The sequence below is a fragment of the Protobothrops mucrosquamatus genome, unplaced genomic scaffold (assembly GCF_001527695.2).
Source record: "Protobothrops mucrosquamatus isolate PMUCROS unplaced genomic scaffold, P.Mucros_1.0 scaffold19, whole genome shotgun sequence".
Lineage (NCBI taxonomy): Eukaryota > Metazoa > Chordata > Lepidosauria > Squamata > Viperidae > Protobothrops > Protobothrops mucrosquamatus.
Window position 1 is genome coordinate 103,540 of NW_015386404.1, and position 18,549 is coordinate 122,088.

The following is an 18,549-nucleotide window of genomic DNA, read 5'->3' on the forward strand; positions in this document are numbered from 1 at the left end:
CGGGGGCGCAAGGGGAGGCTTGGTCGGAGTTGAGGGTTGGGTGGTCGACGGGCCTCGCGTGGCCGGGGCCTCCCGCGGGCCCCGCCGCCCCTCCAGCTGCGCTTCTCCGGCCGGGCGGCAGGAAAAGAGGCGGCAGGCGCTGCAACACATCTGGGCGTCCGCGCCGTCGCGCAGCTGCGGGCAGCCAAGGGCGCCTTCTGGGGCGCACAGCTCGCCCTCCGGGCCCGTCGAGGCGGCGCTGCCGGCCAGCAGCAGCAGCAGCAGAGCGCCCAGCGCGGGGCCGGCCATGGCGCAGCCTCTCCAGCCGGGCAAGGGGGGTGGTCGTCGGGGCAGCCTGGCCGAGCTCCCTCCGCGCCTGGCCCGGCCTCGGTCCGCAAACGCTGCGGCTCCGCGGAGGCGTCTCCTTTATAGCCCGACGGAGCCTCCGCGGGACCGGCCCGTGTGGGCCCGATCCCCGTCCCGTCCATGAGGACCCCCGCGGCTTTCAGTGGCCCCGACGGGGGTCCCCCCGAAAGGCAACCTCCGCTCCCATCTGGTCTGGCTCGGTTCCCGTGTTTGGATCTGGGGCTATAACTTACCGGGACCAGGGTGGGGAAGAGCGTAGCCCGATCCTTCTCTTCACCCCATCCCTCTCCAAGAGGGAGTGAGGGTCTCTAGGCGTGATTGACCTTTGGGGGGGGAGGAGGGGTGGGCAGGCTGGAGGCTGAGCTCCAGAATTTAGCTTAAACTTCAAGCTTGGTTGGAAAAGATGACTAACATACAGACAGAATTTAAACCAGAATTGTTTCGGTTAGGAATACTAGGAGCCAAGTATGAGCAGGAGAATGAGTATTTAATATGGCATATACGGACAGCAGCGAGAATAGCATTTGCCCAATATTGGAAAAATGAAACTTTCCCGTCTGAAGAGATCATAATTAAGAAAATTTTAGAATGTGCAGAAATGGATAGATTAACCTTAAGAGATTAAAGAGAAAGAAGACTCAGTTTACTTTAAAACATGGGATAACTTTTACCAATGGTTAACAAAACGAACTAGTGAGAAATGATTGTGATATTTAATGGCAAATATATTTTAATAAGATGAAGGATATGTATTGATTAACTGATATTGTTTATGATTTTTGTTTCTCATATTTACTATAGCTATTTACTATTATAGTAATTACTGCTATTGAACATATGTACCCGGACAAGAATCTGCTTGCTAAAGCATGAAAATGTTATTGGGGGACAACCCCAATGTTGTTCCCAATTCTGTCCCAACCCCAATTCCGATTCCAATCCCATCCCGAACCTTAGTCCCCATCCTGACCCTATCCCTTCCCAACCTTATAAAACTCAATAAAATATATATATAAAAAAACCTGGGTTGATCCAGACTGTTGCACTGGGTCTTGGTAAGGTAAGGATGAGTATATGAAGTCCTTCCAGTTGCTGGTTTGGTGGACAGGTATTTCTTTCCTGGGGTTCATCATTTCATGACTGTCTCTGCTGGTTTATTGGGGAGTCTTCTTTAGCCCCGTGGTGTTCACTCCTGTGAATGTCCTTAAAGACAAAAAAGGGGAGCGTGGAATAGCTAAGGATCCCAAAGGTGCTTTTTCACTTGAGGCAACTGGACTGTCTTGTTTTTCTTTGAAGAGCTAAAGAAGCTTCTTGGATGAGAGGCGAAAGGTCTTCAAAGAAAAAGTCCAGTTGCCTGGTGAAAAAGCACCTTTGGCGCAACCATGGCCTGGATGGCTGAGAACCTCCATAGACAATGGCTAAGGATTCATTTTTGAATTGCATCAGTTTTTGCAAAATGTCATCGTTATCATCTAGTGAAATGTATTTCCCCAAGTTCTTCATTTTATAAAAGCCCTCTGCAATTTTATTATGATTTCTATCCCATAGAAGGTTGTTTTCTTTCCTTTTGGGTGGTTTGCATTTTGCCCTCCGATTCTTTTTGTCTAAGAAGAAATGGAGTCAATACAATTCTGTTGAGGTCTGTTTCAAAATATGTCCTGGAGGGCGCTACATTCATACAACTAACTTGGCAAAAGGAGAATTGAGAGCTAGTGGTTTTCAGGACCCCGCAGCGGTCTTAGCAGGTTGCGTCAATCAAACCATCACGTTAATCCCACATAAAAATATTTGTTTAGATTTAGCGTGCTATGCAAACGCCACCATTTTATATTGCTAATCAGTGAAATGCATGTTGTGTGAAGGAGCCATTGAGTTCCCAAGAACTTCTATCTTGGTAAAAACATCTTAAGAAAATTTTGGACACTTAAGTTGAAATTGATTGCAGCTTCAGTCCCTTTTTCAGCTTACCTGCTGCTCGTCCTTAAAAATAATATTTCATTTTCACAGATAAAAGACAGCCCTCCAACACTATCAACACAGCCTAAGCTGGCCTGAGAGATAACTAATCCTCCCTGTTATTTTTTTAATGGCCACAATTTTGAACCCTTTGGGAAACCTTCATATATAGTTATTCCATATACAGTTGTATTAGACAGGGAAAGATTCTGTTAAAGTAACAGACTGAATTCCTACATCCTACATCATAAATCATCATTTTATATAGTGATGATTTGCTACATCAACCCACAGTGGCTGGGCTTCATACATAATGCTATTTTATAAATCACCCTTTTCTCCTTTTTAAAAAGAATTGTATTAAAGTTATCATAATATAAGATACAAATAAAATAAAGAGGAGAGGAAAATAGGCAAGGGGAAAAAACAGGTAAGAGAAGTATAGTACAAGGGGAAAGCAAAAATATCTACTTCCAAGTTTTTTTTAGTGCAGTAAAGTACAAACTTTTTATATTATTAATTTAAAAAATACTAGCCATTTCTGTAACAACAAATTATATTAGTCAGCAAAACCCTGTGTCAAAAGTTTGTATTTTTTCTGTCTTGAACACAAAGTCCAGAAGCAATTTCCAGGCAGAAACAAAGCTGGATATATTCTTCTCCCTAATGAAAAGTCAATTTTTTTAATAGAGATTTTATTGGTTTTCTTTTGCATACATATGTTAATTTTTCCAATCAAGGAGCTGTCTGAGGTTAGCTATGCTAATACATATTCGATTCCTAATCCTTCATTCTTTCGTCTAACCAACAATAAAATAAGTCCCAAGTTTGGTAGTAGTCTGGGTCTTCTTTATCTTTCAGTCTCATAGTTAATCTGTCCATCTCTGCACATTCCAATATTTTTCTGATTATTTCTTCTTCTGATGGCAATCCTTCATTCTTCCAGTATTGTGCAAAGATTATTCTCGCTGCTGTAGTGATGTGTAAAATTAAATATAAACTCTGCTTATTAATCTTTTCAGGCATTATACCTAGTAAAAAAAGTTCAGGTTTAAAATCAACATGTTCACCTAATATTTTTTCTAACCACGTATGTATCTCTTTCCAATAAACCTTAGCTTTGCCACATGTCCACCAAATGTACATGCCTGTGTTGTGTTTACATTTCCAGCATCTGACATATTTTTAAACATGTTTGCTAATCTCGCTGGTGGCAAGTGCCATCTATGAAACATTTTATACACGTTTTCTTTATATGAAGTTGACATTGTTAATTTGTAATTTCTCTCCCATAGCTTTTGCCACTTGTCTAGTTCTATATTATAGCCAAAGTTTTTCGCCCATCTTATCATTGTTTCTTTAACTTGTTCACTATGAAAAGTCAATTTTGTCAACTCTGCTAGCTCCATCACTTTTTCCATCCATCCTTCGGTTGTGGGAATTTCCATTCCTGTGCATGTAGAATTCTCACTACAATCAATTTATACAACAAGAAAGTTCCATTTTCCCCCCCACAAACCATCTGTGGGTGCTCCATCACTGGAGGTTTTCAAGAAGAAATTGGACAACCATTTCTCCAGAAGGATACAGGGGCAAAAGGTTGGACCAGACCTCCTAAGTCCCTAACCCTAACCCAGGGGTAGGCAACCTTGGCTCTTTTATGACTTGTGGACTTCAACTCCCAGAATTCCTGAGCCAGCATGGCTCAGCTTGGAAACCTCTCCCTTTCCCCTCAGCACGGCTGGCTCAGGAATTCTGGGAGTTGAAGTCCACCAGTCATAAAAGAGCCAAGGTTGCCTACCCCTGACCTAACCTTATCATTCTTTGTTCTGTTACCAAAGCAAAACCCTGCATCAAGTATCTGTGGAATGCCTCAATCTGAAGACTTTATTTGATTGATGGGGTTGATCAACCCAAACAGATTCTACCTTGATTCGTGGGAAACAGGCAGCATCTCAATCTAATCAATTATTATTTTGATGGTGGATGCTAGAGAAGTCCAAGAATTGCAAGGCAAATCTCAGAAGATGGCAGTGTAAGCTGCTTCCATGTTGCTGCCATGCAAATTAAATTGATGAACCACCACAATGCAAAGGAGCTGAATTTAACTTAATTTAAGTCAACTTCAAGCCCTGCCTGCTTGCCTTTTTAATTTTAAATATTCCATCCCTCTTTGAACGGCCTTCTGTCGGAATGCAATATATGTGTGGTTTGTATGTTTTATGTTTTAACTGCACACCACCCAGATTCGCTCGGTGAGTGACCTAGGCTATCTCCAAATTTGATATTTAAATTGGTAAATGAACTTGAGTTGACAATGTGTGAACCAGCCAACAAAAGGCACCCGTAGCATGGATTTTTTGAGCGTATGTAATCCCACATATGCAGCCCTTTAATAGCAAAAGATGGAAATGAGAACACAATTAATTACAGAATAAATAAATTGGCAGGGCAAGCTATTGTGTACAACCAGTGAACAAACCCCACTCCCTTCCAGCATTGATGATGTTACTTTAGTTCAGGGGTCTTCAAACTTGGCCCTTTTATGACTTGTGGACTTCAACTCCCAGAATTCCCCAGCCAGCGCATGCGCTGGCTGGGGAATTCTGGGAGTTGAAGTCCACAAGTCATAAAAGGGCCAAGTTTGAAGACCCCTGCCATAGCGGATCGTGGAAGGGAGTGCAGTTCGGGGGTCCCTCCGGTAGGAGGCGGGCAAGAACGCCAAGTGCCGGCCCGTTCCAGCGCTCCGCCGGGGAAGGGCAGCTGCCCTCACGCAAGATGGCGCCCGAAGCGCCGCCTCCACGACGTCTCGCGAGGCTTGGCGGGATCCGGACGTGGAAGAGGCCGGCGGCTTCGGCGATGGAGTACATCACGACGCCCAAGGTGAGGCGGGAGGGGGAGGGAGAGATTTGCCCCCCCCGCGGCCCCCCCCGACCTGCGCTGCGGTCTCTGGGCACGTGCAGAGCGCCTGCCCGCTGCCCCGAGCGCTCCCCGCGGGCGGCGTTCCCACGTGCTCAGCGGGGCTGGGCTCGCCCGAGGGGAACGCGGGAGGCGAGCCGGCTGGGCGAGGGGCTGAGCCCGCTGCGGGGGCTGAGGGAGGGCGGTTCCCACGTGGGGCTGACCCGCGACACGCGTTGAGCTCGCCCCACGCGTGTCACAACCCCGAGGAAGGAGCACGCGGGGTTGTGTGAATGCAGCAACGGGAGCGGGGTTGCCGACTGGCTCACTTATTAGATCAGTTTATATAGAGTTGCCCTTCTTGCAGTGCTGACTCCGCAGGGTTGTTGGGCAGGAATAGGAGGAGCCGCCTTGAGATATTCATACAGATATTATGTATTGATATATTTATTTTTATTGATGGTACAAATCCAGCCATCCATATATATATTTGTGTGTGTGTGTGTGTATGTATATATGTATGTGTATATACGTATATACATATGATTTATTTTTTCATATATATAGTTATGCATAGGTATAAATAAATATTGCATATATATTTGTATGTAGTATACATTTATGATATTTTTTATAAAATGTTATTTATGTCTGTATATGACTATATATGTTTATACAATTATACATTTATAAAACATTTAAATGTATTTATAGGAGATACAATACTGTATATACTTATGGAAAAGGATAAGAACAGAATAATAATTATAATAAGGTACTTTGTCATTTATTATTATTCAAGCCAACCAAAGTGAAAACAAGGGCCAGATTGTAGTGTTGGCCTGGCATCTGAGACCCCCCCCCCCATGTTGCTTCCAAAGGCAGGACCACCAGCTTGAATTGGATGTGGGTTGAGTTGGATGGGGATGATGGGTACGCCAGTCCAGCATCTCCAGAGGGCACCGAGTTGGAGAAGGGCTCTGTTAATGTCGCTGTTTTCAGGGCCGGTTGCTTCCAAGCTGGTGGGAGAAGGAAGGGGGTCCCTTTCCCAAGCCTCTGTTCTCACAACCCTCTGAAACATACACTTGTCTCAGTGGTTTTGTGGACCCGTGTGCTCTGGTGCCAGCCCTTTAATGGAACAAATTGGTTCTGCTAATGGGCGGTAAGTGTGTGGTGCTAAAAGAGCCACCCAAAGCAGAATGGGGAGCTGGATTTTGGACCCTGGGATAAAGGATACATTTCACATCGCAGGACCAAGGGTCCTCTGAACATGTGTAGAGGACATTTTCTTTGGTTACATCTGGCTTTACTGCTGAAAAGAGGTGCCAAGGCAGACACGAGCATGGCTTCTCCACAATTGTGATTCCATTCCTTTTCCTCCCAAATCCCAAGATTGGGCCTTAGTGGAATGGAATAGAAATAGAAATAGAAAGATAGTAGAATAAGAATAAGGATAGAATAGAATAGAATAGAAAGGGACCTTGGAGGTCTTCTAGTCCAGCCCCCTGCTCAAGCAAGAGAACCTATACTGTCTCAGACAAGTGACTCTCTAGTCTCTTCTTAAAAACCTCCAGTGATCGAGCGCCCACAATTTCTTGTGGCAAGCTGTTCCACTGGTTGAATGTCCTCACTGTCAGGAAGTTTTCCCTTAATTCCAGGTTGCTTCTCTCTTCGTTCAGTTTCCAACCATTGTATACAAGTACTTTCAACTTGTCTCCCATTTAAACTCAGAAATACTTAATTTCCTAGTTGTAGCTTTGGCTTTATCTCCTGGCAACCTTTTGGCATCTACCCTTCTTCTTTTGACTTTATTTTACAATCTTATTGTTTTTATTGTTAGCTGTATTTTATGCTGCGTTAACGTGTTCCAATCTGCGGTTACAATAAATCATCTTAATAGGTAGTCCTTGATTTACAGCCATCCGTTTAGCAATTGTTCAAAGTTACAACCGCACTGGAAAAAAGTGACTGACAACCACACTTAACAATGGTCACAGCCTCTCCATGGTCATGGGATTAAAATCCGGGCGCTAGGCAACCGGGATGTATTGATGATGGTTGCAGAATCCCGGGATCCTGAGAACTTCATTTGCAAGCTGCCTCCCAGCAAAGTCAATGGGGGAATCTGGATTGGCTTAACAACTGCAATGATTTATTTAACAACTACTGCTTCTGGAACTACAAATGCTGGAATGGTCCAGGGGTCTCCTGCTTGATCAGGGGGTTGGACTAGAACAGGGCTTTTCAACCTTTTCACCCCTTGTACCACTTTTAGGATATGGCAATATCCGAGTACCACCACTCGCCTAGCAAGGTGTCAAAAACGTGATGACCAAAAAAAAAAAAAAAGGGAAAAAAGTGATAAAGTACAGGTAGTCCTCGACTTACAACAGTTCGCTTAGTGACTGTTCGAAGTTACAATGGCACTGAAAAAAGTGCCCCCCAAGCCACAGCCGAGCAAGACACCTGCCTGCCCGCCCGGTGGCGCTCTTCCTCCTGTCTGAGTTTTCATTGTTGTGAGCATTTCTGTTGCGGATTGGCAGCAGGGGTGGGGTGGGGGCGTGTTTGGTTTTTATTCCCTCTGCCTGCTGGGTGGTTGCAGCAGGTTTTGGTCACTTCACATGACCCTGGGACACTGAGACCGTCATAAGTATGAATCAGTTGCCAAGCATCTGAATGTAAATCACAAGACCCTGGAGATGCTGCAACATTCCAGCTGATCGGCGCTTCTTCTGGGCTCAGCAGAAGCACCAGGATCAGTGCCGCTTTCCAGCTGATTGGTGCTTTTTCAGGGCTCAGCAGAAGCGCCAGGATCAGTGCCGAGCTCCAGCTGGAGCCTGGCGTTGATCCTGGCACTTCCACTGAGCCCTGACAGTTCCGAAGAAGCACCAATCCTGGCGCTTCCGCTGAGCCCTGACAGCCCTGCAGCTCCAGCCGTCTCTCGCTCAGGCTTGTGCGGTGCTGCCACCGGTTCAACTCATTCCCCTCCCCCGCTACCACTTTTCTAGGATGGTCGCGTATCACCTGCCAGGTGCCAATGTACCACAGGTGGTACCGGTACCACTGGTTGAAAAGCTCTGGACTAGAAGACCTCCAAGGTCCCTTCCAACTCTGTTTTTCTGTTTTATTATGATTTACTTAACAGCTTCAGTGATTCTTTTAACAATTGTGGGAAAAGCAGTTGTAAAATTGGGCACGATTGGCTTGGCAACAACCTTTTTTATCAATGGAAATTCAAATCACAATTGTACCTATACTTGTCCCCATCTCCACCAACCTTTTGCTCTGCTCTGCACAAGGTGGAGCTTTTTGTATCTGTAGCTCCAGGGTGTGGTGTTTTTTTTCTCAATTCAGACAGCCAGGAAATAAGCACTAGAATGTGCAGGATCTGTAGAGGTCTTTCAGAGCACTTGCAGAGTGCATCCTTTTGGGCTCTAATTAGAACCACGGTATTAAAATTCCTTTGCAAACCTCTTGGCTTGCCTGCTATATTTGTCTCTACGTGTTTTGTTCTCGGAAAGGAAGATTATTTTTACCCATCCAGATTATTGCTCTGAGCAGCTGGCCAAGTCAGTAGCCCAGTGAGTGTTTCTAGCAATAAAATTGTTCCCATTAAATTTGCTGCTGGGAAGCTGGATCACTCCTAGAAGAGTCTCTGCTGAAGTTTCCAAACTGCTTAAAAGGGTGGGGAAGATAATTGATTTATTTTATGAAGCCGCAACCTTGTTTCCAGGGATGTTTGGAAGCAGCAGGCCTGCCAAAGGATCCAAAAGCATGTAAAATTGCACTTACCTATTTTAGATGGAGTTCATAATGAGAAGGTTGCATTCAAAATTGTTCCGGTGGCACTTCTCGGCTTTTGGGGGGGGGGAGGGCTTGGATTCTTCAAGTGCACTGAAAATTCATGGTTCCAAGAAAACCATAAAATATAAAATACAGAAATGCAAAGAAAAACCAAGATAGGAAAGGAGAAGCGAAAGAGGAAAACTAATCAAGGAGAGAAGCAACCTAGAACTAAGGAGAAACTTCCTGACAGTGAGAGCAATTAACCAGTGGAACAACCTGCCTCCAGAACTTGTGAATGCTCCAACACTGGAAGTTTTTAAGAAGAGTCTGGACAGCCACTTGTCCAGAATGGCATGGGGTCTTCTGCTGGAGCGGGGGGCTGGACTAGAAGACCTTCAAGGCCCCTTCCAACTCTGTTATTCTGTACTGGGTAAAGGGGAAAACAAAAAAGCATTGACTTCTGATTCCTTTTAGCTCAGTAGAATAAGGTAATAACATACATCCTCGGCTTTTTACTTTTACGTAATACTGGTAATATATTTTATAACAACCAACCTATCTAATCAGCAAAACCCAAAATCAAAGATTCATTTTTTTCCATCTCAAGCGCAAAGTCCCAAAGCAGTTTCCAAGGAGAAACTGTCTAGTTTAATGAAGAGAAGGACGAGGGGGGACATGATAGCTGTGTTCCAATATCTCAGGGGCTGCCACAAATAAGAGGTAGTCAAGCTATTTTCCAAAGCGCCTGAAGGCAGGACAAGAAGCAATGGGTGGAAACTAATTCAGGAGAGAAGCAACCTAAAACTAAGGAGAAACTTCCTCACAGTGAGCACAATTAACCAGTGGAACAACCTGCCTCCAGAAGCTCTGAATGCTCCAACACTGGAGGTTTTTAAGAAGAGACTGGACAGCCATTTGTCTGAAATGGTATAGGGTTTCCTGCCTGAGCAGGGGGTTGGACTCGATGACCTCCAAGGTCCCTTCCAACTTTATTATTATTATTATTATTATTATTATTATTATTATTATTATTATTATTATTATTATTATTATTATTATTATTATTATTATTATAAACAACATTAATTGTATTCTTTTCTTTAATCAAAGTAGTCAATTTAGCCATCTCGGCTAACTCCCATCAATTTTGGAGCCATTTGTCCATTGTGGGAATCAAAGTATCTTTCCAGCATTGAAAGCTTACCTACCCCCAGACCCATTTCCTTCAATTATTGCTCCCCCCCCCATTTCCCTAAAGTGAGAAAATGGAAAGAGCCCAGTATTTCTAACCCCATCCGATTTATTTCCTGTTGGAAAAAAGGAAGTTGTAGGAAAGCCAGTAACTTATTTCCCTTTTTTTGTAAGAACAGTGTCCGGAAATGTAGAGGTCTGCGTTTTTGTTGCCTCTCCCGTTACACGGAGATAAATCTTGTGACGCTCCTGAAAAATGCCAGATGGGGGAGGAAGGGCAGTGTGGGAAGATGGCTTGTAAATGACCTGGAATAAAAGACAAATGCATATTTTAAATTTAGAGGCAGAAAACCTGTGTTAGGAGTTGGGTTGCAACAGCTGGCCTCTGTCTCTCCGCTAGCGCCCCTAGGTCTTTTTTCCCCCTTGCACTGAAAAAAGTTACAGGGCAGTTCTTGCAAGTAAGATCCTGACACAGCTTGGTGGACAGTTTTCAGCGATCCTGGCTAGTGGGAGATAAAGATTGCAGAAAGGGCTGCAGGAATCTGTAGGAGCTGTGATGTTGCATTGTAGTCAGATTTTGGTTCAAAGGTAACTCATTACTCAACAGCAAAAATACTGCACTGGTGGGACTTATAAATCTCAGTGGTTGCTTAAATCTCATTTTCTTGCCAGAGCTGGCTCTGCTGAGGCTAAATTGCTCAGTGCTGTAGTTTGGCCAGGTCTCCTCTTGAAAGAGGCCACGTTGAAAGTTTTTGCACTTATGCTGAAGCTTTAGGGCAGAGGTCCCCAACCTTTGGGGCACCAGGGACCGGTTACTTGGAGAGACGTTTTTCCACAGACCGGAGGAAGCGTGGTTTTGTATGCTACCTGCATCCCATGGATGGGGCTTTGCTTGTTTGTGTGGACTGGTTGCTGGCATGTCGCGGCCCGGTACCGGTCCATGGACCAGAGGTTGGGGACCCCTGCTTTAGGGGCATTTGGTGGCACTGAGAGTAATCGGAAGAAGGACCTTTGCTAAAATCAAATGAAATGTCAAAACAGGAATGATTGACTGGATTGGGATTAAGGGCTCCATCTGGTTTAGACACCAAAGCTAGTTGGAAGTCCTACAATCATAATTGAGCCTGGAATTACCATCATAACTCATCGTGGTCATTCACCAGACCCAACTGTACGACAGTTTTTATGACGGTCATTAAGCGAACACCAAAGTTATTAAGCAAACCCGTTGTACTGTTATTCTGTGATGGGGTGCTAAATGTGGAATGCGGGGTGAATCCAGTATATGGAATATCCAGTCCAAACAGTATGAAGGGCCTAATATGATAGAAGGTTTTGCATCTCATAGTGAGAAAGAGTGAGAATTAATTGCACGAGAAATATTGGGTGATTGAAGAGTGATTCCAATGAACTAGGGCAGTGATGGCGAACCTTTTAGAGACTGAGTGCCCAAACTGCAACCCAAAACCCACTTATGTATTGTCGAGTGCTGGGTGGGCGTGGCCCATTGGGTGGGTGTGGCCCATTGGGTGGGCGTGGCTGTGGTGGTAACGGCAGACTGGGTGGGACTAAAAAGTTCAATCAATCAATTCCAACTTTGCGAGATCTTTTTTTTTCCCCGCAAGAAGTTGAAATTGATTGAACCTTTTTTTTTTTTGCACACGGCAGCGGAGGCGTAAAGCGAAAAGGTTTTATAAAACCCAGCTGAAGGCCTAGGACGGGGGCAACGGCACGTGTGCCCACAGAGAGGGCTCTGCATGCCACCTGTGGCACATGTGCCATAGGTTCGCCACCACGGAACTAGGAGATTATTCCACCGTGCTTTATCTCTCATAGGAGCTGCTTTACTTGAGTTTTTATACAGGTGGTGCTCAAGTTATGCTCATAACAGAGCCTGTCCATTAACCGTGGTAAGTTGTGTCAGTTGTAAAAAGGGACACCCGCGTGAACGACCCTATTTTATGACCTTTTTTGCAGCGGTCATTAAGTAAATGCGATGGTCATAAAGTGACCACCACAGTTAAATGATGGCCATTAAACAAAACAGTTGTTTGCTACGGCCCGCTTTTTGCCGAAAACAGGAAATAAATTCAGGGTTTTGGCAAAGCGTCCTAAAACAGGGTCTTGTGACTTTGGGACAGTGCAGGCTGGTTTCTGAGCACCCGAAATGCAGTCGCGTGACTGCAGTGGGGGGGGGCTGCCCTGTCTTTGTCATAAGTATCCCCCAGGTAGGTCTGTCAGAAATTTGAACAGTCTCTAAATGACCCAGTCATAAGTCAAGGACTACCTATAATCAGTGGTGGGATTCAGCCAGTTCGCACCACTTTGGCAGAACCGGTAGCTAATTTTTTTGTTGCCCAGGCCCAGAATGGACTTCCAGAAGCGGAATCCCACATAGAGAACCGGTTGTTCACCTATTTGAATCCCACCACTGCCTATAACCATGTTAGAACTCTATACAGCAGTTCTGAAATATCGGATGATAGCTTTATTATTTCTCCATTTGCTTTCCGAAGTAAGTTTGGAGCGTGCATGCAGTGGTCCAGGGCATGTCCATGCTTCTGTACAGGGTCCTCTGTTCCATCCGCCGTGAAGTGCTTAGCATCTAGGGTGAGTTTTTTTTTTTGCTCCTTCACTTCCTCCTTACCTGGTCAAGGTTTGGGCTCCCCTACCTATCCCAACAGCTTCCTTTTATTTCTTATTTGGTCATGCTCACCTATTGAATTCTCTGTTCCTACAAGGAATGGTTAGAAGACCTAAGTGCAGGTGGTCCTTGACTTAACAACAGTTGATTTAGGGACTGTATGGTTGTTTTCATACTTCAGCATCCCCACGGTCCCTGTGGTCAAAATTCAGCCGCTTAGCAAGTGACTCATATTTATGACAGTTGCAGTGTTCCGGGGTCACGGGATCCCCTTTTTACGATCTTCCGACAAGCAAAGAAGTCAGGGGGGAAGCCAGGTTAACAACCCTGTAACTAACTTAAACAACTGGAGTGATTCATTTCACAATTGTGATAAGAAAAGTCATTAAATGGGGCAAAATTCACTTAACGATTGTCTTGCTTGGCCACAGAAATTTTGGGCTCAGTTGTGGTCATAAGTTGAGGACTACCTTTGTGTTTAGTTTACAGGAGAGAAGGTCGGGAGGAGATATGAGGGTCTTCTTCAACTATCTGGAGGGCTTTCATCTTCAGATAGAGAGTTAAGAGTCGGATGGAAGTTCAAGGATGTAGATACAGATTTGACGTGAGGGAGAACCTCTTGACAGAGCAAGAGCTGTCAATCAGTGGAATGGGTTACCATATAGAGCAGAAGTCAACTTGACAATTTTAAAAGACTTGTGGACTTCAGCTCCCAGAATTCCCCAGCCAACTCTCATTTTGGGAGTTGAAGTCCACAAGTCTTAAATGTCTATGGAGATCCTCAGCCATCCAGGTCATGGCTGTCCCAAAGGTGCTGTCAACGCTGCAAATACTGTATATTCTTGCTTTGACAATATGCAGAGCTGTCTGGCATTTTTTTTATAGTTAAACCAGGCAGAAGGGGAAAAGAAACCGGAAGTAAATCACATCTTCCAAGTTGATTGGAAGATGTGAACCATGACCCCCCAAAAAGGTGGGAGGGAAATGCTTAGATTTACATGCATAGCGGAAAAGAAGCCAGTCCTAAGCATTTCCTCCATGTTGTACTGACGTATCTGTAACACGAATAAATGCTTTTAGGAGAAAAAATGCCTGAAAGTCCTTTTAAGTGTTTCGTTAATCAGACACTTGACAGGTGCTTTTTCACGAGGCAACTGGACTTCCTTGTTTTTCTTTGAAGACCTTTCACTTCCAAGAAGCTTCTTCAGCCCAGAGGTCATGAAAAAGCCCCTTTGGGACACAAGTCTTAAAGTTTGGAGATCCCTGGTATAGAACAACCCATTGTTTTTTTCCCTTCACTGGAGAATTTCCCCCTTCACTGGAGATTGATTGATTGAAGCTTCTTGGACGAGAAGCGAAATGTTTTCCAAGAAAAAAAAAGCCCACAAGAAAGTCCAGTTGCCTTTTGGAATAATCAAGACCTGGAGGATTGATAATCTCCATAGACTAGGTCCCTTAGACCGGGGGTCTCCAGCCCCCAGGCTGCAGCCCCAAACCGGGCCACCCAAGCGACGGGCGAGTGCTCTCACACACGCAGCTCCACTTGCGTTGGCACAAACGGAGCTGCATGTGCTTGCCCGCTGTGTGGGCAGAACCATCCCCTCTCTTTCTCCCCCCCCCATCGGTTTGCAAGGCCAGGTTGGGCAACCCTGCCTTAAATTTTAGGATTCTTGAATCTATGCTCACTGGTGCAGGGATGGGAATCCTGTGTCCCTCCAGATCTGGCTGGACTACAATTCCCAATCCCAACCCCTCTTGCCCCAGGTGGCTGAGTTGCTAAGAGTTCGGTTCCATCACCATCTGGAGAACTTCCATTTCCTCGTAACTGATTTGATGGCGGCTTCTCAAGCACCATCAGCAAAAGCCAGGTACTACAAAGTGGATTATGAAGATGAGCACTGTGGATTAAGGAGATAGGATATATTTGATTGGGTGCTTAGGTGCAGAAATGTATTTCCGGGGCCAAAAGTGACCACCTCCGTGTTGTCTCATAAGTACTCGTTCTGGATTTTATGCCTCCAGCTTTTCTGATTGAAATCATTTTAACTGAGGCAAAACAAGGAGCCTTATAATTATTTCCCCCTTGACGGAAAGTCATTATTCTTAACAAACCCCACCATCTTCTTGGCCCCTGATTCTCATCCATGCAGGCAGAGCTCCTTGTTCTCAAGTTGGCTGAGTAGCTGAACCGTATGCCAAAAGCTTGTAATGGAGGGTACATGAAGCCTAATTCACAATTATAAAAGGTTCCTTTCTTAACTCACCGAGAAATGATTTTTCTTTATGATGGACAACCCAGTGTGTGAAGATTATAACTTTGACCTGATTGGCATCCTATCGCAGCACGATGAGGCTCTGGGCTTAATTAGAGGAAGGATGCCTTTTCCCATCTCTTCAGTAATTACTCAATTCCTTGCTGGTGCAAAGAGGGAGAGCTTGAACAGTGGTACAAATGCTTTCCATGCTCGGTGACTGATCTGGTGCGTTCTGCCTTTTTTAGACATGTTCTAATTGGTTTGTTCCTTTCTGGTTTCTTTTCTTTTTTTCCCCTCCTCTCTGCCCTACAGGTAGAAAATGTCAAGTTGCTAGATCGTTATACCAACAAGAAAGCAGCAAACGGGACGCTGTATTTGACGGCTACTCATCTGATCTACGTGGACACCTCAACTGAAGTTCGAAAAGAGACATGGGTAAGCTTGGAATATAGCCATTTTCCAGACCACTGAGAACCAAACGGTTCTTGTCTCGCGAAAGCTAAGCTCATTTCCACTTTTTTTAGTAGAGGTAGTCCTTGACCTACGGCTGGCCGTTAGGCAACAGTTAAATGGCTAAGTTACAACAGACCCACCCAAAAAGGAGGAGTACTTATAACTCAAGTTCTCAAGTTCTTACAGCTGCCCCTTCTGGCAGTCCCATGAACACAGCACCGGGCCCACATTTAGAGCTGGGGTCATGTGATCGTTATTTACAAGGCTTTTGCTGAAAACTGGTGTTTACTTCCGGTTTTTGCAAAAATGCCCCATGGCAAACAGTGGATTCCCTTAACAGTTGTGGTGTTTGCTATATGACCGCGATGTTCCCTTAGCGATCACTGCCAAAAATCTTGTAAAATCAGATCTGGTGATGTGCTGATTGTCACAGCTTATGACCGTAATGGGCAGGCTTCATTATAGCTGTAAGTCGAGAACTATCTGTGATGGACTTAATCTAAACAGTCTGGTTCAGGGGTCTTCAAACCTGGCCCTTTTATGACTTGTGGACGTCAACTCCCAGAATTCCCTCAGCCAGCGTGCCTGGCTGAGGAATTCTGGGAGTTGAAGTCCACAAGTCATGAAGGGGCCAAGTTTGAAGACCCCTGGTCCGGTTAGTCCCTAACTAGCTGCTGTTATGGTTCCGGCTAATGAAACACTTCAAAGAACTTCCAGGCATTGATTTTCCTAAAAGTAATTTATTGTTACAAAATGTTGGCACAGGCACAACGAGTTGATGCTAAGGTCTAAAATTCTCTTCCTCTGAGCAATTAATTTACCAGCATGTTCCCTCCCTAAATTTGCTGTCATATATCATGTTCTCCTATCAGGTGGAAGGGCAGAGGTTCTCTTCTGGTCACTTCCCTCCCGCAGTCCTATCTTTCTCCTCCCCCCCACCATCATCTGAATTAACTCTAAAAATACCAGACAGTTCTGCATATTTTGTCAAAGCAAGAATATACAGTATTTGCAGCATTGACAGCTGCCTTGTAGATGCTGAAGACTGCAAATCCCAGCATTAACCAGGTTGTAGATGGCTGTGTTTGGTGAACGGCTCATAAGCAACATTTGAACATGAGATTCTTGATGGATCAGACCAACCAAAGTCAACAGTCAACAGGCTACGAAGACCCTGAAAATCTATAGCTCGGTTTTCACCACATTGTGTTTGGAAATACATTCTGTAGAGCAGTGGTTCTCAACCTGTGGTCTGCGGACCCTGTGGGGGGGGGAACAGTGTCACAGGGGTCCGCAAAGGCTTGAAGAAATATTATGATTTAAATCCTAAGTCTTGGAGGTCCATGGCCAAGGTCTGTGGCCACAAAAGGTATTTAAAGGGGCTCCCTAGTGAAGAAAAAGTTGAGAACCACTGCTGTAGAGCTGTTATTAAATGTTTGAACATGCATATCACATTTATTTTTAGAAATGGCTATCAGTTAAGACTATCAGTGTCAGCCCTTTGAGGTAAACCCAACTGAGAAACCAAAGTTATGAATGCTAATACTATTTTTATTATAAGGTTAGATTAACTGACTCTTGCAAGTCTGAATCCACGCCCTTCCCTTATCTTTGAGAGGACAAAGGAAGATCAACAAAAGTCCGTATAGTCAAGGCCATGGTTTTCCCAGTTGCAATGTATGGCTGTGAAAGTTGGACCATAAGAAAGGCTGAGTGCCAAAGAATGGAGGCCTTTGAACTATGGTGCTGGAGAAGACTCCTGCGAGTCCCTTGGACTGCAAGACGATCAAACCGGTCAGTCCTAGAGGAGATCAACCCTGACTGCTCTTTAGAAGGCCAGATCCTGAAGTGGAAACTCAAGTACTTTGGCCACCTAATGAGAAGGAAGGACTCACTGGAGAAGAGCCTAATGCTGGGAAAGATGGAGGGCAATAGAAGAAGGGGACGACAGAGAATGAGGTGGCTGAATGGAGTCACTGAAGCAGGAGGTGTGAGCTTCAATGGACTCCAGAAGATGGCAAAGGACAGGAAGGCCTGGAGGAACGTTGTCCATGGGGTCGCCATGGGTCGGACACGACTTTGCAACTAACAACAAAGGAAGATCAAGCATGAGATGCTTTCTTAAATTACATTTCTGTCTCAATTCAACTCAAATTTCTTTTACCTGGCTGTTGTCTTGGGGGCAGCTCTTCTTCCTGCTCCTCCAGGTCATTGCTACAGCCCATTACAGCCCAACACAGTGCTTCCCATACCTGGGTAAATTCCCCAAAATCGGATAAAAGTGACTTTTCTTTGGATGGCAACACGCAAACCCCATTAATGGTTTTGCAGAGCTAATGATTACACAGAGGTCAAGCAATCGGTGCAAAACGTTATTTTAAGAAAAAAGGATCGGAATCTGGCTGGTTAGCAATTCACAATGAATGTCCTGCAGGAGCTGAAGGGGCCGTGATGCCATTATTGCCATTTTCCAAGCAGCCCACATGGGTGAACTGTGGATTTCCCACCCTTGCCTTCACAAAGAGCACAAAATGAAACTGTTTGGGAAAGAGTTTGAGAAGCGTTGTTCTAATGCATTGGATTTGTGCTTTGGAAAGTGCACACAGATTTTAAAGACTTGCAAACTGGCTGGCGAGCCAGTGCCTTTGAAACCCCTCTCTCCAGCTGAATCCAAAGTATCACACAACTCAAAGGTGTCCAAAAAAAGGGGTTAAAAAAAGTGAGAAGAAGGAATGGCAGAATCTGGAGTTAGAGGGATCAGCCTAGAATCCCTACAAAGTCACAAGCAGACCCATTCCAACCTCCCTTGAATTCGGTTGACCCTCATCTAATTCCAAGCAGCTGCTGCCCATTTCTTGAGAATATTGCTACACATAGGCCCTGAGCAGCAATAAATCTGTTTAATTGGACTTTCACAGGTGGACCTAGTCTTTTGCGCCAGAGAATGAGAGCGCAAACAAAGCTCTGTGTGTAATGTGTAATGCACATTTAAAAAAAACAAAACAAAACAGATGGAGCTTT

At 44.8% G+C, this 18,549-nt stretch overlaps 1 protein-coding gene across 1 annotated transcript in view; it reads left to right on the plus strand.

The window, feature by feature from the left end:
• The first annotated feature begins 5,079 nt into the window (after window positions 1-5,079).
• MTMR8 (myotubularin related protein 8) overlaps window positions 5,080-18,549 on the plus strand; it is a 42,031-nt gene continuing 28,561 nt past the window's right edge. Inside the window, exons 1-2 of the mRNA XM_015810753.2 lie at window positions 5,080-5,184; window positions 15,388-15,510. Of these exons, the coding sequence (XP_015666239.1) occupies window positions 5,080-5,184; window positions 15,388-15,510 (228 nt within the window). The remainder of the gene's footprint in view (window positions 5,185-15,387; window positions 15,511-18,549) is intronic.